The sequence below is a fragment of the Ammospiza nelsoni genome, chromosome 1 (genome assembly GCF_027579445.1).
Source record: "Ammospiza nelsoni isolate bAmmNel1 chromosome 1, bAmmNel1.pri, whole genome shotgun sequence".
Classification (NCBI taxonomy): domain Eukaryota; kingdom Metazoa; phylum Chordata; class Aves; order Passeriformes; family Passerellidae; genus Ammospiza; species Ammospiza nelsoni.
The window spans coordinates 49,884,186-49,903,114 of NC_080633.1; the positions used below are offsets into that span (position 1 = coordinate 49,884,186).

Consider the following 18,929-nt stretch of genomic DNA (forward strand, 5'->3'; position numbering starts at 1 on the left):
TATTTTTATTATTTTGGCCCGTGTTCGCTATCTGCGATGAAGAGAACTTTGTTCCCTGGCTGATAAGGGAGCACGCTGGGTGCTCCAGGCTCTGCTCTGCCCTCCTTCCCTTGCTAGCAGTAAGCCCTAACAGGCTCAGAGCTCATGCAACCTGGTTATCGATCTCCTGTAGCAGAGAGTGTCAGTCACTGCCGCAGAAAAGCTACTTCTACAGACTGACTTCCCTTCCTGAGAAACCCTTCCCACACAGCGGATATGATCCCGTTGCTGAAAGAACCATAAAAATCCCCTAAAAAGCCTCTGAGAAAAAGAGCACGGCATCCTCCCTCCCCAGCCCGCTGGTAGGATTCTCTCCTTTTCCAGAGCAGGATAATACGTGCGGGAATCGCGCAGCACACTCGGATGGGCTGGGGGCGTAGGAACAGGTTTGGTGTGCAATTCAGGTTGGAAACGCGCCGCACTGGATTAGTGTCATTTACCTCGGCTCCTGCTGTAATTGCTCTGCTTGCTAGCGAGTCACATTGAGAAGACTGAAGGAAATTTGGATTCTGCATTCAATTACAGGGCTTAATGGCTCTACAAAATATTATGCATTGTACGAATACACAAGAGGAGTGGATTTATGCTCACATGCTTGCATATCAAAAAGAAGATTGCATTCCAGAGAAAGCAATCTCCTTAACTGAGAGTAAGAAGCTTTATAAGATCTTTGGCTTGAATGAAAATGCCTTCTTTTTGGAGCCTAGCCCACATCCCTAGGTATAAAGTCCACTAGGACTCTGTGGGAACATCTGCAATGAAACCACGTCCTTTTTCCAAGCTGAGGGACTGCTCTGGATTCAGTGCTGGAGTGCTACTCCTGCCTTGCTAAAAAAGGAAATGAACATCCAAACATCCAGAAGTTCTATTTGCCAAAAGCTATTTGTTTGCAAAGGAAAATGTCAACCAACATTTATTGATACCAACAAAAAAAAAAAAAAAAAAAAAAAAAAAAAAAAAAAAAAAAGAGAGAGAGAGAAAACTACTTTCAATGGTAGCTTTCAAATAAAATTGACTTAGTCTTAGAAAAACATCTCAGGAATAAAAAGGCTACCCATTTTCTGCTGTTATATCAATAGCAGTACATCCAAACAGTGTACCTATAATCAATACTGTAAAAAGGCACTAGTCATGGCAGGTAGTCACAGGTTCACAGGATGAAATACGGTGGTCTAATCCTCTGACTTTACAGCAAGGCAATTATTTTCTGCTGTGGTTTTTAAGAAAACACTTATTACGTGAAATGGAAAAAAAAAGAAAGGCCACATAGCCCAGCATGACTTTTTGCCCTTAGCATAGCTTTGCAATGCCGTCTTTGAGTTGACAAAATAGTTCTGATATTTCAAGTGCATGTCTTATTATACTTTACCCTTCCCCTCAGTTTCAATGCTAGTCACACAACTGGGTTACCTAATCAGTGTATTTGCTTTGAATTGAGAGAATTTTTCAAAAACTCAGTGCCACAAGCTTTACCCCCTCTTTTTGCTTAGGATTTTCTTTCTTCAGAGATTGAGCTTAACTTGGACTGTAATGAAAAGTGAATTTTATATTACTTTGGGTTTTTTTTCAGATACTTTGGACAAGGACAGAAATTGTTTACAGTTGTTAATACTCCAAGGGTCCAGCACCGTCTACTTGGTTCTTTTCTATTTAGCCAATATTATTAGGTCAACAATTTTAAAACTTTCATAGCAAGATATTTGCTTTTTAAACATACAACACCAGAGAATCAGATTCTAGTGCACTGATAAAAAATATTGCAATCCAGTTTGGTTTTTTTCTGAAATTTATTTTTTCACTTCCAGAAGTTTCTTGGGTCTCATTTTCCTAGAAAAGCAACCTGTAATTCCATATCTTCATAAGTGGCAGTGCGCACACACAAGACAAGAACTATTCAGCTTCATCCAAAATTCCTTTTTTGGATTTCCTTCCTGAAAACATGATGAGCAGCTCATAATCTTCTTGTAAATTATAATAAGCTCAAAGTAAATACATACATTTCTGTTTTAAAGGCATCTTTAATCTTTTTAACCATCTTCATTATTGTAAAGCCTAGGGATTGAAGAAGCATGGGATCCTCAGTTTGCTGCATCTCACCAAAATCAACCAAAGGCTGCTTGTTGTCTTGCCTCCTGGATGGAGAGTTCTTTTCTTTTTTTTTTTTTTCAGATCAATGGGACAGAAGGAAAGTGGAGAATTCCTGAGAAAGGGGTTTGTGAGAAACAGACAAGTAGGAACACTGCAGCACCAATTTCGTTTGGTTGACACTGCTGTGAAGCAGCAATTTGCAGGTGTGGTTCCTCAGTGTAAATCCAGCAGCCAAATGAAGGGAGTACCTTGCTTTCCTGCAGGTTCACTCTTCCCCACTCCAAGGAGTAACAAGGCAAGCCAGACAGCCAGACTCTGCTGTCTTGGAACTAAGATGAGCTTTCATAACACAAAGGCTGCTTTCCCCATCTATCTTCTAGCTGTCTTTGCCTGCTCCAACTCTGGTAACTGCTGAACCCCAGAGTGAGAAAATTTAGGAATCTGAATCAGCAAAAAGCTAGCTATGTGATTTCAAAAAAGGGAGAAAAATGAATAAAAATATTATCTTTCTGAACTGTTTAAGTGAGGATGAATAAAAACCAGCTCTGGTGTATGGAAGGGGGGAATTGTGTACACGACAGCAGGGAAGAAAAGGACTGCCTGTATCAGCAGTGGTCTCCAGTTCAGCATGAGGTGAACCTTCCCAATATCAGAGGGGCAGGAGAACAATGTCACTGTCCCTGGCCAGTGATGGAGGTTGTTGTGCTTCCCATTTTCCAAGTGCCACGCTTCTGCCTGCAGGACTCGTGGGCCAGCCCAGCTCACTGACACCAGCTCTGTCATTTAGCCCATTAAATCAACCCCAGTGATCAATGTGTGCAGGGTCTGGCACAGGGGACAAGACAGGGGCCAAGTGGAGCAGCTAGGGTGGGAGAAGGGGATGAGTGACCTCCTCTGCTCTCCTCTCCCTGCATGTGAAAGTCATAATTGTTCCTTCAGAGGCCACAGAGGCCAATGCAGAGGGACAGAGAGGACTGCCTTTCCCACCATCAAGGGGATTTGGACCAGTTTAAACTGGTCCTGAAACAACACCTAAAATCACAGCCCCTCACTTAAGGGTCTCTGTTTTACTTCAAGCAGATTCCTGGCAGTCTCATGTGGGTCCGCCATGCTGGGGCTTTACTTGGGAAATTGCCATCCACGAACAAGAGTTCATCTGGTTCAACTGCACATCCATCTGCAGTTCTGGGCTTCTCAGCACAAGAAAGGAGCTCCTGGAGACAGTGCAGCAGAGGGCCACGAAGATGATTAGGGGTCTGGAGCATCTCTCTTCTGAGGAATGACTGCAGGAGCTGGGCCTGTTTAGTCTAGAGAAGAGAAGACTGAACGAGGATCTCATTAATGCAGATAAATATCTCTAAGGTGGGGGCCAAGAGCATGGTTCTGGACTCTTTTTCAGTAGTGCCCGGCAACAGCAGGAGGAGCAAGGGCCATAAATTAAAACAATGGCCATAAAATAAACACAAGAAGTTTCACCTCAGTGTGAGGAAGAACTTGTTTATGTTGAAGGTGGTGGAGCCCTGTACCAGGCTGCTCAGGGAGTTCATGGACTCTCCCTCTCTGGAAACATTCAAAACCCGACTGGATGTGTGCCTGTGTTATCTCGTTTAGGTGATCCTGCCTTGGCATGGGGTTGGACTAGATGATCTCCAGAGGTCCCATTCAACCCTAACTGTGATTCAGTGATTCTGTGTAAGTAACAGTGCAGAAAGTCCGATGGGTTGTGCTGGATTTATGGAATAGCACTGAGCACCCAGGCTTGCACAACTCTGAATTTAAAAACCCGTGTCTCTCTGGAGTGTTGTCGCATTCCGGATAAGGAACCCGATTTTGCGGACAGCAACGCTGCAGAGCCAACCACACCGGGAATACTGGGAATGGCTCCACGGTGACCTCCCCATCTTACACCGGGGCTCTGAGCAAGGCGGGAGGGGTTGCAGGGCATGGCCAGGCAAAGCCGGGCCCGCGCTCGGAAGCGGGGGGGGAGGAAAGCAGGGGAGCACCCAAGCACCCCAGCACCTTTCACGCCTCTTCCCCTGTTCTTCCAACACTTTCCGCCCAAGAGCGCCGGACCGGCACCGCGGCCATCAGCGGGGCAGACAGCGCATGCGCCTCCCACTGCCGCCGGACACGACCCGCAGGGGTCCCGGGGGAGCGCGCACTGCCCCTCCTCTGCCCGCCCATCCATCCGTCCGTCCGTCCATCCACCCACCCATCTGTCCCGCCGCAGCGCGGGGCGGGAGGCGGGCGCGCGCTCTCCCGGGGGAGGCGGAGCCGCGCGGGCCCCGCCCGGTGTGTCCGCCTGGCGCCGGCCGGGGCGGCAGCGTCGGCGGCGGGAGGCGCAACTTGCACGGGACGGAGGCGGCGCTGCCGCCGCAGAGCCCGGCGGGGGAAGGTGCGGCGAAGCGTGAGCGGCTCTCGGAGGGACTCTCCCGGCCCGGCCCGGCCCGGCTCGGCTCACGGTGGAGGGGAGCGGGCGGCGCCGAGACCCGCCGGGACGAAAGTTTGGGAGCCGCCCCGCGGGCGGGCAGGAGGGGCCGGAGGCCGCGGCGTCAGGAGCATGAGAGGTTCGCCGCGGCCTCGCCGGTGCCCGTGAGAGGCGGCCCGCAGATCTCTGCTCCGGCGGGAGGAGGGAAGGGAGAGCGAGCGGGGGCGGCAGCAGCTCCCCGGGGGATCCTCCGAGCCCTCGGCCGGGGTGCCTGCGAGCCCCTCCAGCCGCAGCGCCTGTTCTCGAGCTCTATTTCCCGTTCCCCGGCGAGGGAAGAGGAGGGGCGGCGGCGGGGAGCCCTGTCGGGATCCCTCGGGACAGCGCGGGGGCGGCTGGAAAGCCCTGAGCAGGAGTGAGCGGCACCCACCGAGTCCGGCACAGCAGCAGCGCCGCGTTCCCTTCCCGCCGGGGGCTTCCCCCTGCGGGACCGCGAGTGCGCATGGGGGCGGCGGGCGCGGAGCCGGGAGCGGCTCCATGAGGACGGCAGGCCTGTCCGCGCCCCTGCCGCCCGCCCTGCCCTGCCCGCGCTTCCGACCCTGAGGCCCCCGGCTCGCCTACGAAGAAACTTTTCCGCAGCGTCCGAAGATGGAGCCTGCCGGCATGGATTATTTCTGCGAGCAGGTACAGCAGAAGGACGTGGGCCGCAGGATGCAGGTCGGCCAAGAGCTGCTGGAGTACCTGGGCGACCCGGCGAGGTCCCCCGATCTGGAGCAGGACCAGCAGCGCCTTGACAAAGTGATCGACGAATTAACAGCGTGGGTCAACTCCAGTAATTTTAAGGTGAGGCTGCTCGGCGGGGCTCGGCCCGGGCAGACCATGATTCATCATGGTTGGGAGGTACAGAGCCCCGGGTTACTTTTTTAATCAGGTAAGAGCAGAAGTAAAACTACATTTGTGCCAGTATTATCCCTCCCCGCACAAAGGGGAATTCCGAAATTTTGGAAGGGTGGTTAATGTTTTATTGTGTCTGTCCTTAAAGAAACGGTAATAGGGGTTTTGGCTTTGCCTTTATCGTTGGCTAGGTGGTATTTTGGTTTTGGTTTGAGGGTTTTTCGCGGCATTGTGTTAAACCCCCTCACCCCTCCCCCCGCAACTATATTACACACTCGGGTTGTGTTTCTTACTCAGAAACGAGAACTGATGATTATTTTTCTTATTTTTTTCTCGCTACCACTCCCCTTCCATGGTGTCTGCACTTGGGTGTAGTGTTTCATGGGGTTGCCATCGTTTTGTGCAGGCCGTAAAGAGTGCTGCTCCACCGGATTTGTATCACGCTGTGTGTATTTTAGCCAATTAAAGGAATAATTGGCTTCTTGGGGTTCCCTCTGTGAGTTGAAAGTTGTTTATATCGTCTTTAGGTGACTTTCCCGTGCCTGGGAAGTTATACAGTATCCTCACGGCGGCCCGATGATGACTCACGTTTCGCTTTTTCCTGTGTGCGTGTGTCTTTTAGACGGAGCCACGGGAAAAGAGCGATCACTCCCTCACCCAGCGTTAACACTTGCGAGTTGTTCTGACGTCGGTCAGCCGATAAGGCGATTGACAGCGCATTTTTAGTGCCAAGGACAATCGTGTTCGCATTGGCGATTTTTTGATTTTATTTATTTATTTTGAATTTTGCCCTCCCCGCGGCGCGTGTGCGCGGCGCGGCCGGGGCAGGCCCGCGCTGCCGCCGCCGGGGGGCGCTGCCGGGCCGCGCTGCGCGCCTGGGGCTCCCGGCCGGGCCCGCTCCGCCCTGCCCTGCCGGCGTGATCCGCCCGCACTTTGGACCTTTAAACTCGCTGCTCTCAGCTTGTGCTCGCTTTTTTCTCTGTTTTCTGAGACACAGGAGGAGGGCAGTATGTTCCTGAAATGGATTTTTTTTCTTCCCTCCACTGACTTTAATCCGCCAGCCTTTGCACGTAGCAACTTCTGAGATTGAGGTCTGAAAAGAATAAAGGCTTAACTCGATTTGCGCACATGATTTATTTATTTTGGAAGCGTGTCTGTCAGTAAAGGTCGGGTTAGCTTGAGGAAGTAGCGTGTGCTGGACAAATATAATTTATTTATCTTTAAATCCATCATCTGAGGATGGATTGTTGGTGAAAAAAATGATTAGTGCAAGACCTAGACAGGTCTTTAAAAATACCCTTTTTCATGAAGAGTGCTAGCTACTTACTTAACAGGGTAATGTAAGAGTTTCTTCCTCCACTTGTAAATTAACAGAATTAGGCGTTAAGACTGGAAATTCAATTTTCAAGATGTATTTTTCATAGTGCAAGGCATTTTGTTTGCTGTTGATGTAAGGTGACAGAACTCCAGAGCTGTTTGGACTGTAGGATCAATGACAACTATGCAGTGCTCCACAAGCATCAGTCACAGAAGGGAGATCCCCTAGTTCAACCTCCCTGCTAAAGCAGGTTCATCAAGAGCAGGTTGCACAGAATCACAGCCAGATGGGTTTTGAATATCTCCAGGAGAGACCCCACAACCTCTCTGGGCAGCTTGTTCAAGTCCTCTGTCACCCTCAAAGTAAAGGAAATTTTCCCCTCGTATTCAGATGGCGCTTTTGTGTTTCAGTTTGAGCCTGTTGCCCTTAGTACGTGGCTGGGTACCCCTGAAAAGAGTCATACAGAATGAGAGTATTACAAATTCTGAGAATTTTAAAGATTGCTTGCAAAATTATTACAGTATTTTTGTTACTTCTTCTCTCTGTCCACTTACTGGTGGCTCTTTGTTGTGTTTCAAAGCATGGTGTTAGTCACGGGTTTGATTCCTCTAGGGGCCATCACTTCAGAGCTGGGCTTGATGATCCTTGTGGGTCCCTTCCAGCTTGGAAGATTCTGTGACTATATTAATGACAACAGCACAAGATCTTGGGTGTTTTGCTCATGATCATCATACCATTGTTCCTGGCTGTGGTAGTGACTGCCACTGTGTGCTGCTTCAAAATGCAGATTAATATTCTAGAAAAATGGCATGTGTTTTACTTGCATATTTTGTCTCATGCCAGCATAGATGTTACACATTTAAATGTTGTGTCCTATTTCGTTATTGCACTCAGGCCCTGAACAATAGAAAGTAATGAATCCACAGACTCATGTGTCTTCTCAAAAAAAAACCAAGTGATTTTTGATTGCTGTATTATTTAACATATTGTTGGTCACCCTCTACTGAGAAATGGATACGTAGAGCACTTAACAATTCTGCTTATCATCTTTCTTTTGTATCTTGCTGAAGGTCTTGGCGGTCTCTGGAGTCCTAAAGTAATGAATCCCTCCCAGTTGACATGACTGGTGATATCACAAGCAGTGATAATGGCTGGAGACTCAGAACTGCTGAGCTAGATGAATTGGAGATACAAGTGGGGAATGCTGGAGGAAGTTTTGATGGAGAGCATTATTTCTGCTCGTGGTGATGGGGATGGATAATAAGGGGATAACTAATGTGATTGCCCTGAACGTGCTGTATTTTTTATTCCCACTGAAATCTCAGTTCTTGCATGCAGTGTACTCTGCTGACTGTACTGAAAGAGGAGATGCATGTCTGAGAGCTCTGGTCTCAACTCTTAAGCTGTGCCTGTGAAGAGAAAACTTTCTACGGTATGCCACCCTGGAAAGTTTTTGGCTCATGTAACCCGAAGGGAAAGACTCTGGAGGAGTAATAGGAGGGTTGGCTTGGCAGGTTTGATAGTGAGTGGGGGAAAAAGAGAATAAGCATTCAGTAAACAAGCTGAACTCAATGATCTTAAAGGCCTTTTCCTAAACCATTCAATAATTCTAAATGTGGGCTAGTTATCAGCAAGGTTGAATTAACTCATCCCCAAAAGATTTTGGCCACATAAAACACAGTGCTTTTGCTGTTCTGAAGTTTGCAACTCTTTATAGTTATTTAATAAACAACCTGGCAATTCCAAACTGAGAGAGCAGATAGGAAAATTTCTGAGTTCATCTAGCTCATTGAAGTGGAAAACACAATTACTAGCTTGAGTTACTGGTAAAACAGAAAGGTGGGATTAAGAATGTGTTGACTCATCTGCAGGTGGTTCAGGGTTGTAGTGAAAATTGGTTGCAGAACATAGGGAATGACCTAGAGAGAGATGAGTCAAGGTTGAATTATGAGGACTTCAGTTACCATGTCTATGCAGTGATGAATTGGCTTACAAAGACTCAAAAGCTTTGCAACGTCAGGGAGGGCACAGATGTGCATAATTTAAACTTTTATTTTGTATCTCACTAGAATGAAAGAATTCCTCACTGAAAATTGGTTGCTTGGTGATGTGGTTTGTTTTGTATTGGTTGGGTCTAATCTCTCTCCTTCTACAATGCAGAGATTTGGGGTTTTGGGTATATGTCAGTCCCTATCCCCCCTCCCTCAACTGTTTTCCAAAGGCTGTGAGGAATAAGAATAGGTAAGTTGAATGCAAAGTATTAAGAGTTGAGTGATAGAATTATTCTGCTGGTATTTGGTATTAATCTGAAATATTTAGCAATCTCAGGAAATGGGAACAGTGATATTTTTTCTGTTTGGACTCTCAGGTGAACTTCAAACAGTAAATGAGTTACCCATTTTGAGAGTGGTACTGCTGATATATATTTGTTGGTGTTACTGGGTTAGCCTGGATCTTCATCTAGGTATATATGAGTTTTGTTTAACACATCTGTTGTGTCTCTCTCATGCTCAGTAGTCACTTGAAATAATTACAAGATTATCTAACTGTGCAGTCTGGTGACTCAAACTGTTCTATGTCTGACTCAAGTAATCTGGAAATCTGCTTTGAACTCCTGCTGAAGAGATGTGGGATGGGGAAATACTGCTTTTAATGTAGAGCTTTGCTAATCTACTCTTGGTTGTTAGTATGTTGTGGAGTCTTTTAAGAACGCCAAAATTGAACAATTACTCTCATTAAAATTATTGTTGAGCAACAAAGCCACCTTTTGATTCTTAAAAGAAATCACACCTGATCAGAACTTACAAAAAACTATGACTAAAATGGTGGTAGTTTCTCCAGGTAGTTTTATATGAGAAGAGTAATCAGGAATGTTTGTAACTACGAGTCACTTGGATTTCTTACCTTTATGGTCAGTATCTTAGCTTGTTTTATTCCTCAACTGCAGTAGAAAAATAATTAATAATCACTAGTTTATGCCAGAGCAGCAGATTGTTTGCCATGGGAAGAAGAAAATCTGATTTCACTCTTTATCCACACTATCAGAAAGAGATACTGTTTCTTTTAGGCAAATCCTTGGAATTATCTCATTCTATGCATCGTGGAAAGTGAGATTTTTCTGAGGTTTGTTTGTCTCAATGCTAAATGCCAAAAGATACTAAAATACCAGTAATGTTGGTGTTGCATTTTTGTATTTCCTTGGTTTGGCGAGTATTTATTTTGGTTTGTCTTTAGTTCAAAAAAAGGCCAGCAGGAGGAGCTTTCAATTTCCAGAAAGGAAGGGAATATTTGAAGTGTAATTTTGCAGATAGGTAAAGACAAGTGGTTGGGATGCTTGTCTGAAATACTTGCGGAGAGATGACAGCAGTTAAAACTTGGCTGACCACACATGTGTGCGAGGTGGAACCTACAATTTAAAACTACCTGAATAAAGTGGAGATACTGAGATCTGAAAAAAGAGAGTTCAGAGATAAAACATGTGGAGTGGGACATTTAGTTAGAAATGACCAAATGCACAAATGCAGGATGTGGGGTGTGTGTGTAGCAGACCTTAGGAAGAAAATGTGTGGGTTGTTTTGGATCTGAAGTTGAACCCAAGCCAACATACGCTACACAAAAGGCAAATGCCATAGTGAGTTGTAGGACTGTAAGATGCAGGACAGAGAAATGGAATAAAAGAGGACCCTGCTAAACCTTTATTTTCAGTTACTGTGTAGATCCAGGTATTTCCTTAGTCTTTGTTAGCAAATGCTGGTGATTTAAATGTCTTTGTTGAAGAAGAAATATTTGACTTTGAACTCTTTGCTGAATTTCATTCTTTTTTTCTTCAAGTTTTGTTTGATCTTGGCTGTGTGGGATCTACTTTCTTTTTTCTATGTAGTGAGAGTGTGGTTTAACCTGTCCATGTGTGAATCCAATTTTATTTTTCAAATTCAATTATTTGATTCCTTCTTGAGTAATAATTACTGTTTTTTTAATGTAGTATTTACGTTCTCTTCATGATACATTAGGTGTAATGGAATATTGGTCAAATAATCAAGCAGATCTCCTGAAGACAAGGGACACTTCCAAGAAGTTTTAATTATTTTAATTAAAATTAATTTTGTCTGGTCTTGAGTTGGGAATGTATAGTCTCAAAGTCTCAGGCATGTCCTCCAGAGGTGGAATTGGCAGTTCTCAGTTGTTTTGCATTGTCCAGTTGTTTTGTGTTATCCAGCCTGTTGCTGGGCTTGCAAGGGTCCCTCAGGGGTGAAGAGAGAGAGACGAGAATCTTGGCTCCATGATCAGAAGGCTGATTTATTATTTTATGATATATATTACATTAAGACTATACTAAAAGGAATAGAGAGAAAAGTCTCAGAAGCTGCTAAGCTAAGAATAGAAAAGGAATGAATCAACAAAGGAGCTCTCTCTGATGATGTCCCAGAGAGAGCTTGGTCTTTGATTGGCCCTTAATTGTAAACATGCAACATGGGCCAATCACAGGTGCACCTGTTGCATTCCACAGCAGCAGGTAACCATTGTTTACATTCTTCCTCTGGGGCCTCAGCTTCCCAGAAGAGGAAGAAATCCTAAAGAAAGGATTTTTCACAAAAGATGTCTGTGACACAGCCTAACTGTACTGGCTGTTGAAACTGCAGCTCTGCTGCTCATGGGGCCAGGTGTTCTGTTCCCACTGTTGTTCCTGAGGCACTTAACGTTTTGTCAATGTCCAATTCATTTTCCAGTGTTTCAGCAAGCTGATTTGACTCGTGTTACAGGCGATTTCAGTGCACCAGATCAAATGCATCTGCAGGCCAAGAGGGATAACAGGAGGGTCACTTGTAGCCTGCGGTTTGATTGATTTGGGTGTGGGTAGAGAGCTTTCCCAGCCCTGTGCAGTGTGTCATAGGAGGGGTGCATCCCTCAGAGCAGGGCTGGCAGCAGTCAGGGCGTGTGAGCCCGAGGAGGGGTGCATCCCTCAGAGCAGGGCTGGCAGCAGTCAGGGCGTGTGAGCCAGAGGAGGGGTGCATCCCTCAGAGCAGGGCTGGCAGCAGTCAGGGCGTGTGAGCCAGAGGAGGGGTGCATCCCTCAGAGCAGGGCTGGCAGCAGTCAGGGCGTGTGAGCCCGAGGAGGGGTGCATCCCTCAGAGCAGGGCTGGCAGCAGTCAGGGCGTGTGAGCCCGTCGATTTGAGCAGCTCTGCTGATGGAAGCAGTTTCTGTGCCTGCCTGAGGAGTGGTGCTGGTGCGTCATGCTGCACGGCTCTGATGGCAGCGCTTGCGAAGCTGCCCGGCTGGAGGCCCAGGGAGGAGACACGCCTCAGGAGGTGCCTTCTCTTGTTCTTTGTTGGGCTGCTTCCCCAAAGTGGGCTGCTCTTCAGCTGCATGAATGCTGCTCTTCCCACAGCAGAGGAGCTGCTGCAGAGGTGGGAGTGAGTAGCAGAGAATGGGGGTCACTGTATGCTTGATACAATTTAAATAAGAGGAAATGGGAAAGGAAATAAGAGACCTTGGGCACAAAAAGAATTAAATTCTTTTGAAAGAACTGAGTCTTAAAATAAAAGTGTTTCTTTGTTTTGCACCATCAATGTGCTTAGAAAGGCTTTCAACTGCAATTTTTTTGGGCAAAAAAAGTTTTTTAATTATTTATTCAAAAGAGAAATACCATACATCTCGTTGTCTTCCCACTGAATCTTGCTTTTAAAGAGGCTCTGTTTGGAAACTTTTTCTAGTGTAGCACATAAAGTTTTAGCCAGACAATCTCAAAAAAATGGCTTACAATGTCAAGTGTTGCTGCATCATATACTTTTGGGTTTTGCTCACAGTCCTTGGAAAAATATTTATGAAAAATTTCTTACAATAGTTAAGGGAAGAACGTTTATGCACATGTGAAGTGAACTGGAGATGCTCAATGGATGTAATGGATCAAGCTGGAGGCAGTACACAAATTTTAGAATACTGTATTGTCCGCATAATACAGAACAGTTTGGATCACACTTGCAGTCTGAATTCAGTTTGGAGATGAGAGATTTTGAAATAACAGAAAGTTGTAAACTTTTTTTCTCCAGTGATCATTTTGAGTGTTACATCAATGTGTTCTTCAGAATTGGCTAAATGCTTCTTAATTAATCTAGGCAGACAAGATAGGAAGCTCAAGTTCCCAACTTGGGGACCGGGCATTAAAGCATATTTCCTTTTTTTTTACTAACCTCTAGAATTTTTAGGAGAGCACTTTGCTTGCTTGTTCTGTCTGCAGTGCAGGAGAGGTCAACATAACAGGGACATCCTAGAATTGTGCCTCTTGGGAGATCCCCTGAAGAAGCCAAGCCTTTCAGTGCAGCAATACACTTGCCACTCTCTAGATTAACACGGGTGATTCATTCAGCAATCCTCTGGTAGTGTGGTTGCTTGCACTGCGTCACTGAAATGTTCTGTGGTTGGCCATCACAGGAGAATTGTGAAGGGAAGGTTATCAGAAGTTTGATAGTCTGTTGTATTGCACTAAATAGTTTATTTAGTTGTTTTGCACTGGGTGATTTAAGATTTGCACTGAGCAGTCTTTACGTTACACTGAATAGTTTGTTATATCACATGGTTTGTTCATACGGATTTTTATAATAGTCTATACCCCTTTTGAGACAATGAGGTTGCAGCTGACAGGTGGTTTAACAGTAGCAAAGATGGGATGCTTTGGAGAATCTTACCTTGTAGTACAAAATATAGTTGCAAAACATCATTTTGAAGGCAGTAGCAGAGGTAGAGGGGGCTCTGCATTTGCTAACCAACTTGGACTCCAATTGTTGAGCTTGAAGACTTTGTTAGATACCAGCAACTCTGCTCTCTCCTTGCAATGTGATGTGATACGTATTAAAAAAAAAATCATGCCATTGGAATTGGAAGTGTGTCATTAGTGCTCTTGAAGGTGAAAGACACAAGAGAATGGAAATAATGCTTCCTTGTCAGCTAAAATATCTTCAGTATAGAAGATGTGTGTGGTACCTTCAGCAGCTGGGTCTGCAGTTTTGGCTTCTGTCAGCAGAGGCAGCTGTCCAACTGCTGCTGAGTGGCAGGGAGAATGGAGTCTGGAGATGTCGTGGCTGGGACTGAAAAACCACACAGGTTGAAGAAATGACCCAGGAAAATGGAAATGTCCTTCTGCTCATGGGGCCAAGGGCATGCTTAAGTATCTACAAGCTTTTGAGTTAAGGGAGGGAATGGAGTATGGATAGATCTCTGCAGATGGGGGAAGTGGATAGAATTGGAGTGGGAAACAGTAAAGGGAGCAGGAAGTATGGAATAGGGGAGCAGAAGTGTGTCCTGAAAGATGAGTAGAGAGAACTAAGAATATAGAACTTGAAGAAGTGAAGTACAAGATAGTGCACGAACATAAATATTTTTGTTTCATGTTGAGCTGCTTGCAAGGTTCTTGAGATTATGAGAATTAAGGAAAGTGTACCTTGTGTCTTGGCTGACAATACTTTAAAAAATATCATCCCATGAAGTTTTTGCATATATCTTGTTCTAGCAGTGCAGTGCTGGAACAATGCTTGCTCTTGCAGGGCGTAGTTGTTTGGCATGCTGTGTCCTGTTTGTCAGTAGTTGCTAGTGATACCACAGCTGTCCCCATGGTGACAGGAAGTCCAATGCCTTAAATTCATTCTTTGGACTCCCAGATAGGGACCTCCATAATTCCCCCATTAGATTCTCATGACTAGTTCACAGATCCTGTTCTACAGAACCCATATTTCCTTGCACAGTTCAGAGATCCTATGACCAAATCCAAGGACATTTGTATTAAGGTTATTTGGCAAGTTACACAAGTAGGGATGTTTTCCTGGTAGTGTCCTGCCCCTAGCTGTCCCCCACAGGGATAGGAAATTACAGAACCACAATGAAAATAATATAAGTATGCATGGTTATCCAGGTATGGTTTGAAGAACAGTATTTCTTTTTCTAGGAGAAAACTTAGGTGCCTGGAAGTTGTCCACAGAAGGACAGGGGAAGCGCTGGAAAGTGTGTGCAGAAGGAGAGCTGGAAAAGGATCAAGCTTGCAGAGCAAGAATAGGCTCAATTACTAATCACTGGTTCTATTCATAATCGTTTTTTGGTTGGAACATCTTGATTTCACTAAAGAGTCTGGTCTTTTTTTATCCAGAACAGATAAAATATTTCTCAGTTGGTTTGGCAACTTTGTTGTGATCTGAGAAGTCAAGGATAGGCTTAATATTGGCTTGTTAAAGAATAGCAAATAACCAGCTCTAGTTCAAATGAGCCTAAATTTCTTTTTCCCTATGAACTTTAAAAGCACTGTTTAAATGCCTCAGACAATGGTAAACCGATGAATCACTCTCAATATACAAAGGCTCTTTCTAGACAGCAAGCAAAAGGCTTAATGAATGCAGAGTAAGAAACAAATCCATTGATTTTAATCCCAGAAGGCATTCATCCTTCATTGGAGCTGTTGGGGAAAGAGCAGTGATGCTGGTGAAAGGTTTTTCTGTTGACAGTGGACAGCCTGTGTTGGTAAATGGTCCCACACAGTGCCTCAGAACTTGGAACCTCTTTGTTGCAGGGCTTTTGCATAACCTCCAAGTTCTGCCTTAATTTACATTTTTAAATTTTTTTTTTTTCTTGAATGATGTTTATGTGACCCCATATAAATTAGGAGCTCTTTCCAAAGGGCTGCTTGAATACTGCACAGATGATACCTACCAGGAGATGCTGAAGCTTAGAGCATTGTGTATCAGAACAGAGAAATATTAAAACTGATTTAAAAAACCAACAGGTAGTTCACTTGCTATCCTCTGTAGCTGTGTGGTACAGCTGACTTGTTTTGTGATGTGGAATGAAAGCAAATTTTGTTGCTAGAGCAGTTTTCCATTACTTCAGCTTGTGGCCACACTGACATTTTAACTCTTCAGTTATTGTGACTTCATACCTGTTACCTGTTCAGAGTTGCAGACCACAGAAGACTTTGCATGAGGTAAAGCTCATGCACGTGTGCTTTACTCTAAGTTTCTGAGTTCTTCATGAGGATGGAAGTCTTCAAGACAGATTTTGCAAAGATAATCTAATGTCTGGAGAAGAGAGAAACTTTTAAGAATGTATCTTAACAGATGAAAAGGCTCCTGTTTGTGCAAAACACTTGCATGGAAAGGTACCATAAAATTGTCAGTGCAAGTCTCAGGTGGGTTTGTAGTCAGGAAACAGAAGCATAGGAAAACTGTGGCTCCAGAAGGAATTTATTTCTTTCAGACACTGGTTTTTAGATGGAGCTTTTGACTATGGTTTCATATTGCTTGATAAGCTGGAAAGTAACATTAAAGGAAAAACCTTGACATTACCACAAAAGCTAATTTGTATAATTCTTTTTTGTATAAGTAAGTTACTAGCTATAGTATTCCATTTCTCTAATCTGTAGATAGTTACTTCTTGGCAATTTATTAATTTAAGCCAGTGATGCCATCCATTTATATATGCTAGCCTGTATTTTAGTATGTAATAGAATTGTGTCTGGGTGAGTTGTACTAACTGCTAACTAAGTTTTGTATCTCCTTTTTAAAAGCAGATCTGTTGTGCAAATACTGAATTTATTAAAACCAGCTTCATTGTGTGGTTGCTTCTAATCCTGGGCTTTTTGAGGACCTTATTTTTCTAGTTTCCTGTAGAAACAAGGCTTGTATGATGCTCTGTGCATGGGCCATGTGTATCACATGCATATCCCGTCAGATTTTCTTCTGGCCTTCTGCCTAGTGCGGACAATTGTGACAGATAGGGATCTTAAGGAAACAGAGGGGTCCAAAAAATGCAGATCCAAATGTTATGAAAATAAACAGCTAATAAAGGAGAGGAATTCTAGTCATGAGTTCATGGGGAAAAATGTGCAGTGCATGTCTTACTAGAAAATGAAGAGGAGGAAAAGCTGTAAGGAACACCCAAGATTGAGGAGGTTGTTCCTTCGACAAATGGTTATTGCATTTGCACCTTCATGGGCAGCAGCAAATTGAGGTAACTACAAGTTGTGAAAAATGCAGGTTCTGGTGTTCATTATGAGCTATTGTAGGAAAAACAGAAAGAAGTCTTGGAACAATATGCAGGATAGTAAACAGCAATAGAAGTGTCCCTGCTTCGTAAAATAATTTTGTCAAATTGATGATTTCTGTTTGTGTTTTTGTTTCTGTATTAGTGGATATTGTTGTCTCATCTGGTTTCTGTACATGAATGGGAAATGCCTCAAAACTCCAGTAGTATTTTGCATTTCCTTTTTTTTTTCTGTTTTGGTTTAGTTTTTGTTAGAGGGTTTTTTTTTTCATTGTTGTGGGTTGAGTTGGTCTTTGTTTTGGTTTCATTTTTCTTGTTGTTTTCATTTGGTTTGAGGGGGTTCTTTATTATATTTTAATGAGCAAATGAAAAATTGAGCTTCCCTAGTTTAACAAGCAAGTGGAAAAATGGTCTACTCTAGACCACTAGGGAAAGCAGAATTAGCTTCTCAATTATTTTCTTTTGGGAGTTTGGAACATGATGTAATGACCTTAGTGGAAGAGCTAAGTGGCCAGAAGTAAGCTCCTGGAGTAAGCTCTTAGCATCTGGGAAACGTTTAAACCATGTCTTGGTTTGGGTTTTGTGGTTAAAAATAGGAAAACATTGGATTTCTAATACTTATTTTCTTCTGTTTTAAGACAAGAATTTAAAAAATCTGAATTGCTCTGGTATATGTAAATAAACTTGATCCATTTCAAACATATTCTGATAACTTTGTCTTGATAGGAACTTTGAAAGAATTCTTAGCTCTTCAACTGAAACTTTAATTTAAGATAGCTTTTCAGCATACTTGCATTTCTATCCTTAAGTTATTTGCAATATATTTTAAAACTTTCCTTATTGATCTGGTTTATAATATGCAATGCTTTTGTTTCAACAGGTAGCACTACTGGGATTAGATGTTTTAGGTGCCTTTGTTGACAGACTATCAGGACGCTTTAAACCCTATATAGGAACTGGTAAGTGAAAATACAACTTTTTCCCTAAGACCAAACAGTAAAAAACACTTCCTCCCTTCTCTCCTAGCAGCTGAAGTGGAACATGTTGAAAACTTCTTGAGCTAATTATAATGTACTGGCAGGCATTTTACTGGTGTTGGAATTGAAATAATTGTAGAGTAGCATGTCAGTATTCATTTGTCACTGATTTCTTAGGTGGTGCTTGGGATTTTTTTAATGGTTCAAGGAGTGCCATTCCAGTAATTAGTTCGATGCTATATGGTTGCTTACCACTCCCTGAGACAGTCCTCTAAAATTTACATTGAAACACAAGTATTATCTTCAAGTTGTGTTAAAGATGGAAGGTTTGATTTGCAGATCACTTTAATCAGAGATTTATGCCTCCTGAAGCCTGTAGTCTCAGAGGATTATGTGATCTACCTTCTGTTAGATAAATAACTTGACTGTAGCTTTTAGTAATCTAAAGTTTTTATGGGATGAAAGAAAGAAGTACTAACTCTTATTCCTGTGTGAAATGTTTACTCAAATGAATTTCAGGTTAATGGATCTACATGTGCTGGAGTATGAGACCTTTTTTGTGGGAGGTACAAGCAAACTACTTGTCAACTCATTTTGCTGCTGGCTTTGAAAAGAGCTAGTGATATTAGGATATTAATGTTGGTTTTATAGCACTGGCTGTTTTTGACAGAAGTTTCTAGTGAATGTCCTTTTTCAAAATTTGAGTAAGTTACATCATTTTCCCTGATCCCCAGCTATCTCAAATTATCAAAATTTTACATGTTTAGTTTTGTAATTAAGAGCTTTGAAATAAAATTTCAAAGTTCAGGAATACAAAGAATAATTTATGAAAAGCTGCTAACTAAATTAATTGAAAGCTTATTTCAGTGTTCTGTGGAGCTACTGCAGTAGTGTGCTACAGAAGTTAAATCTGTTTTGTTGCAGAGAGCTTCTCTTTGGCTGGTTAATTTTGTATTGGAGCAGTGTAAGGGAACTGGAGGCATATTGTGCTATGCACAGTATTGATTTTTGAATAGTCTCCATTTGTAGCTACAAACACTGTTTTGCTCCAGAGTTTGACTAAGTTTTGGTTTTTATTTTAAGTCTGTAAAACCTAAAATTACATCACATTATTAAAGGACAGTTGGGAAGCTTATTCAGTTTTTCTCTGTTGTTTTAAGTATGAACT

General features: G+C 43.5%; 1 protein-coding gene across 8 annotated transcripts in view; it reads left to right on the forward strand.

Moving 5' to 3' along the window:
- Positions 1-4,531: 4,531 nt before the first annotated feature.
- Positions 4,532-18,929, forward strand: part of CLASP2 (cytoplasmic linker associated protein 2) — a 146,641-nt gene continuing 132,243 nt past the window's right edge. For all 8 annotated transcript variants that reach the window (XM_059472711.1, XM_059472721.1, XM_059472728.1 and 5 more), the window contains exons 1-2: positions 4,532-5,395; positions 17,665-17,743. In XM_059472711.1, coding sequence (XP_059328694.1) covers positions 5,201-5,395; positions 17,665-17,743 — 274 coding nt within the window. In that variant the 5' untranslated portion in view covers positions 4,532-5,200. The remainder of the gene's footprint in view (positions 5,396-17,664; positions 17,744-18,929) is intronic.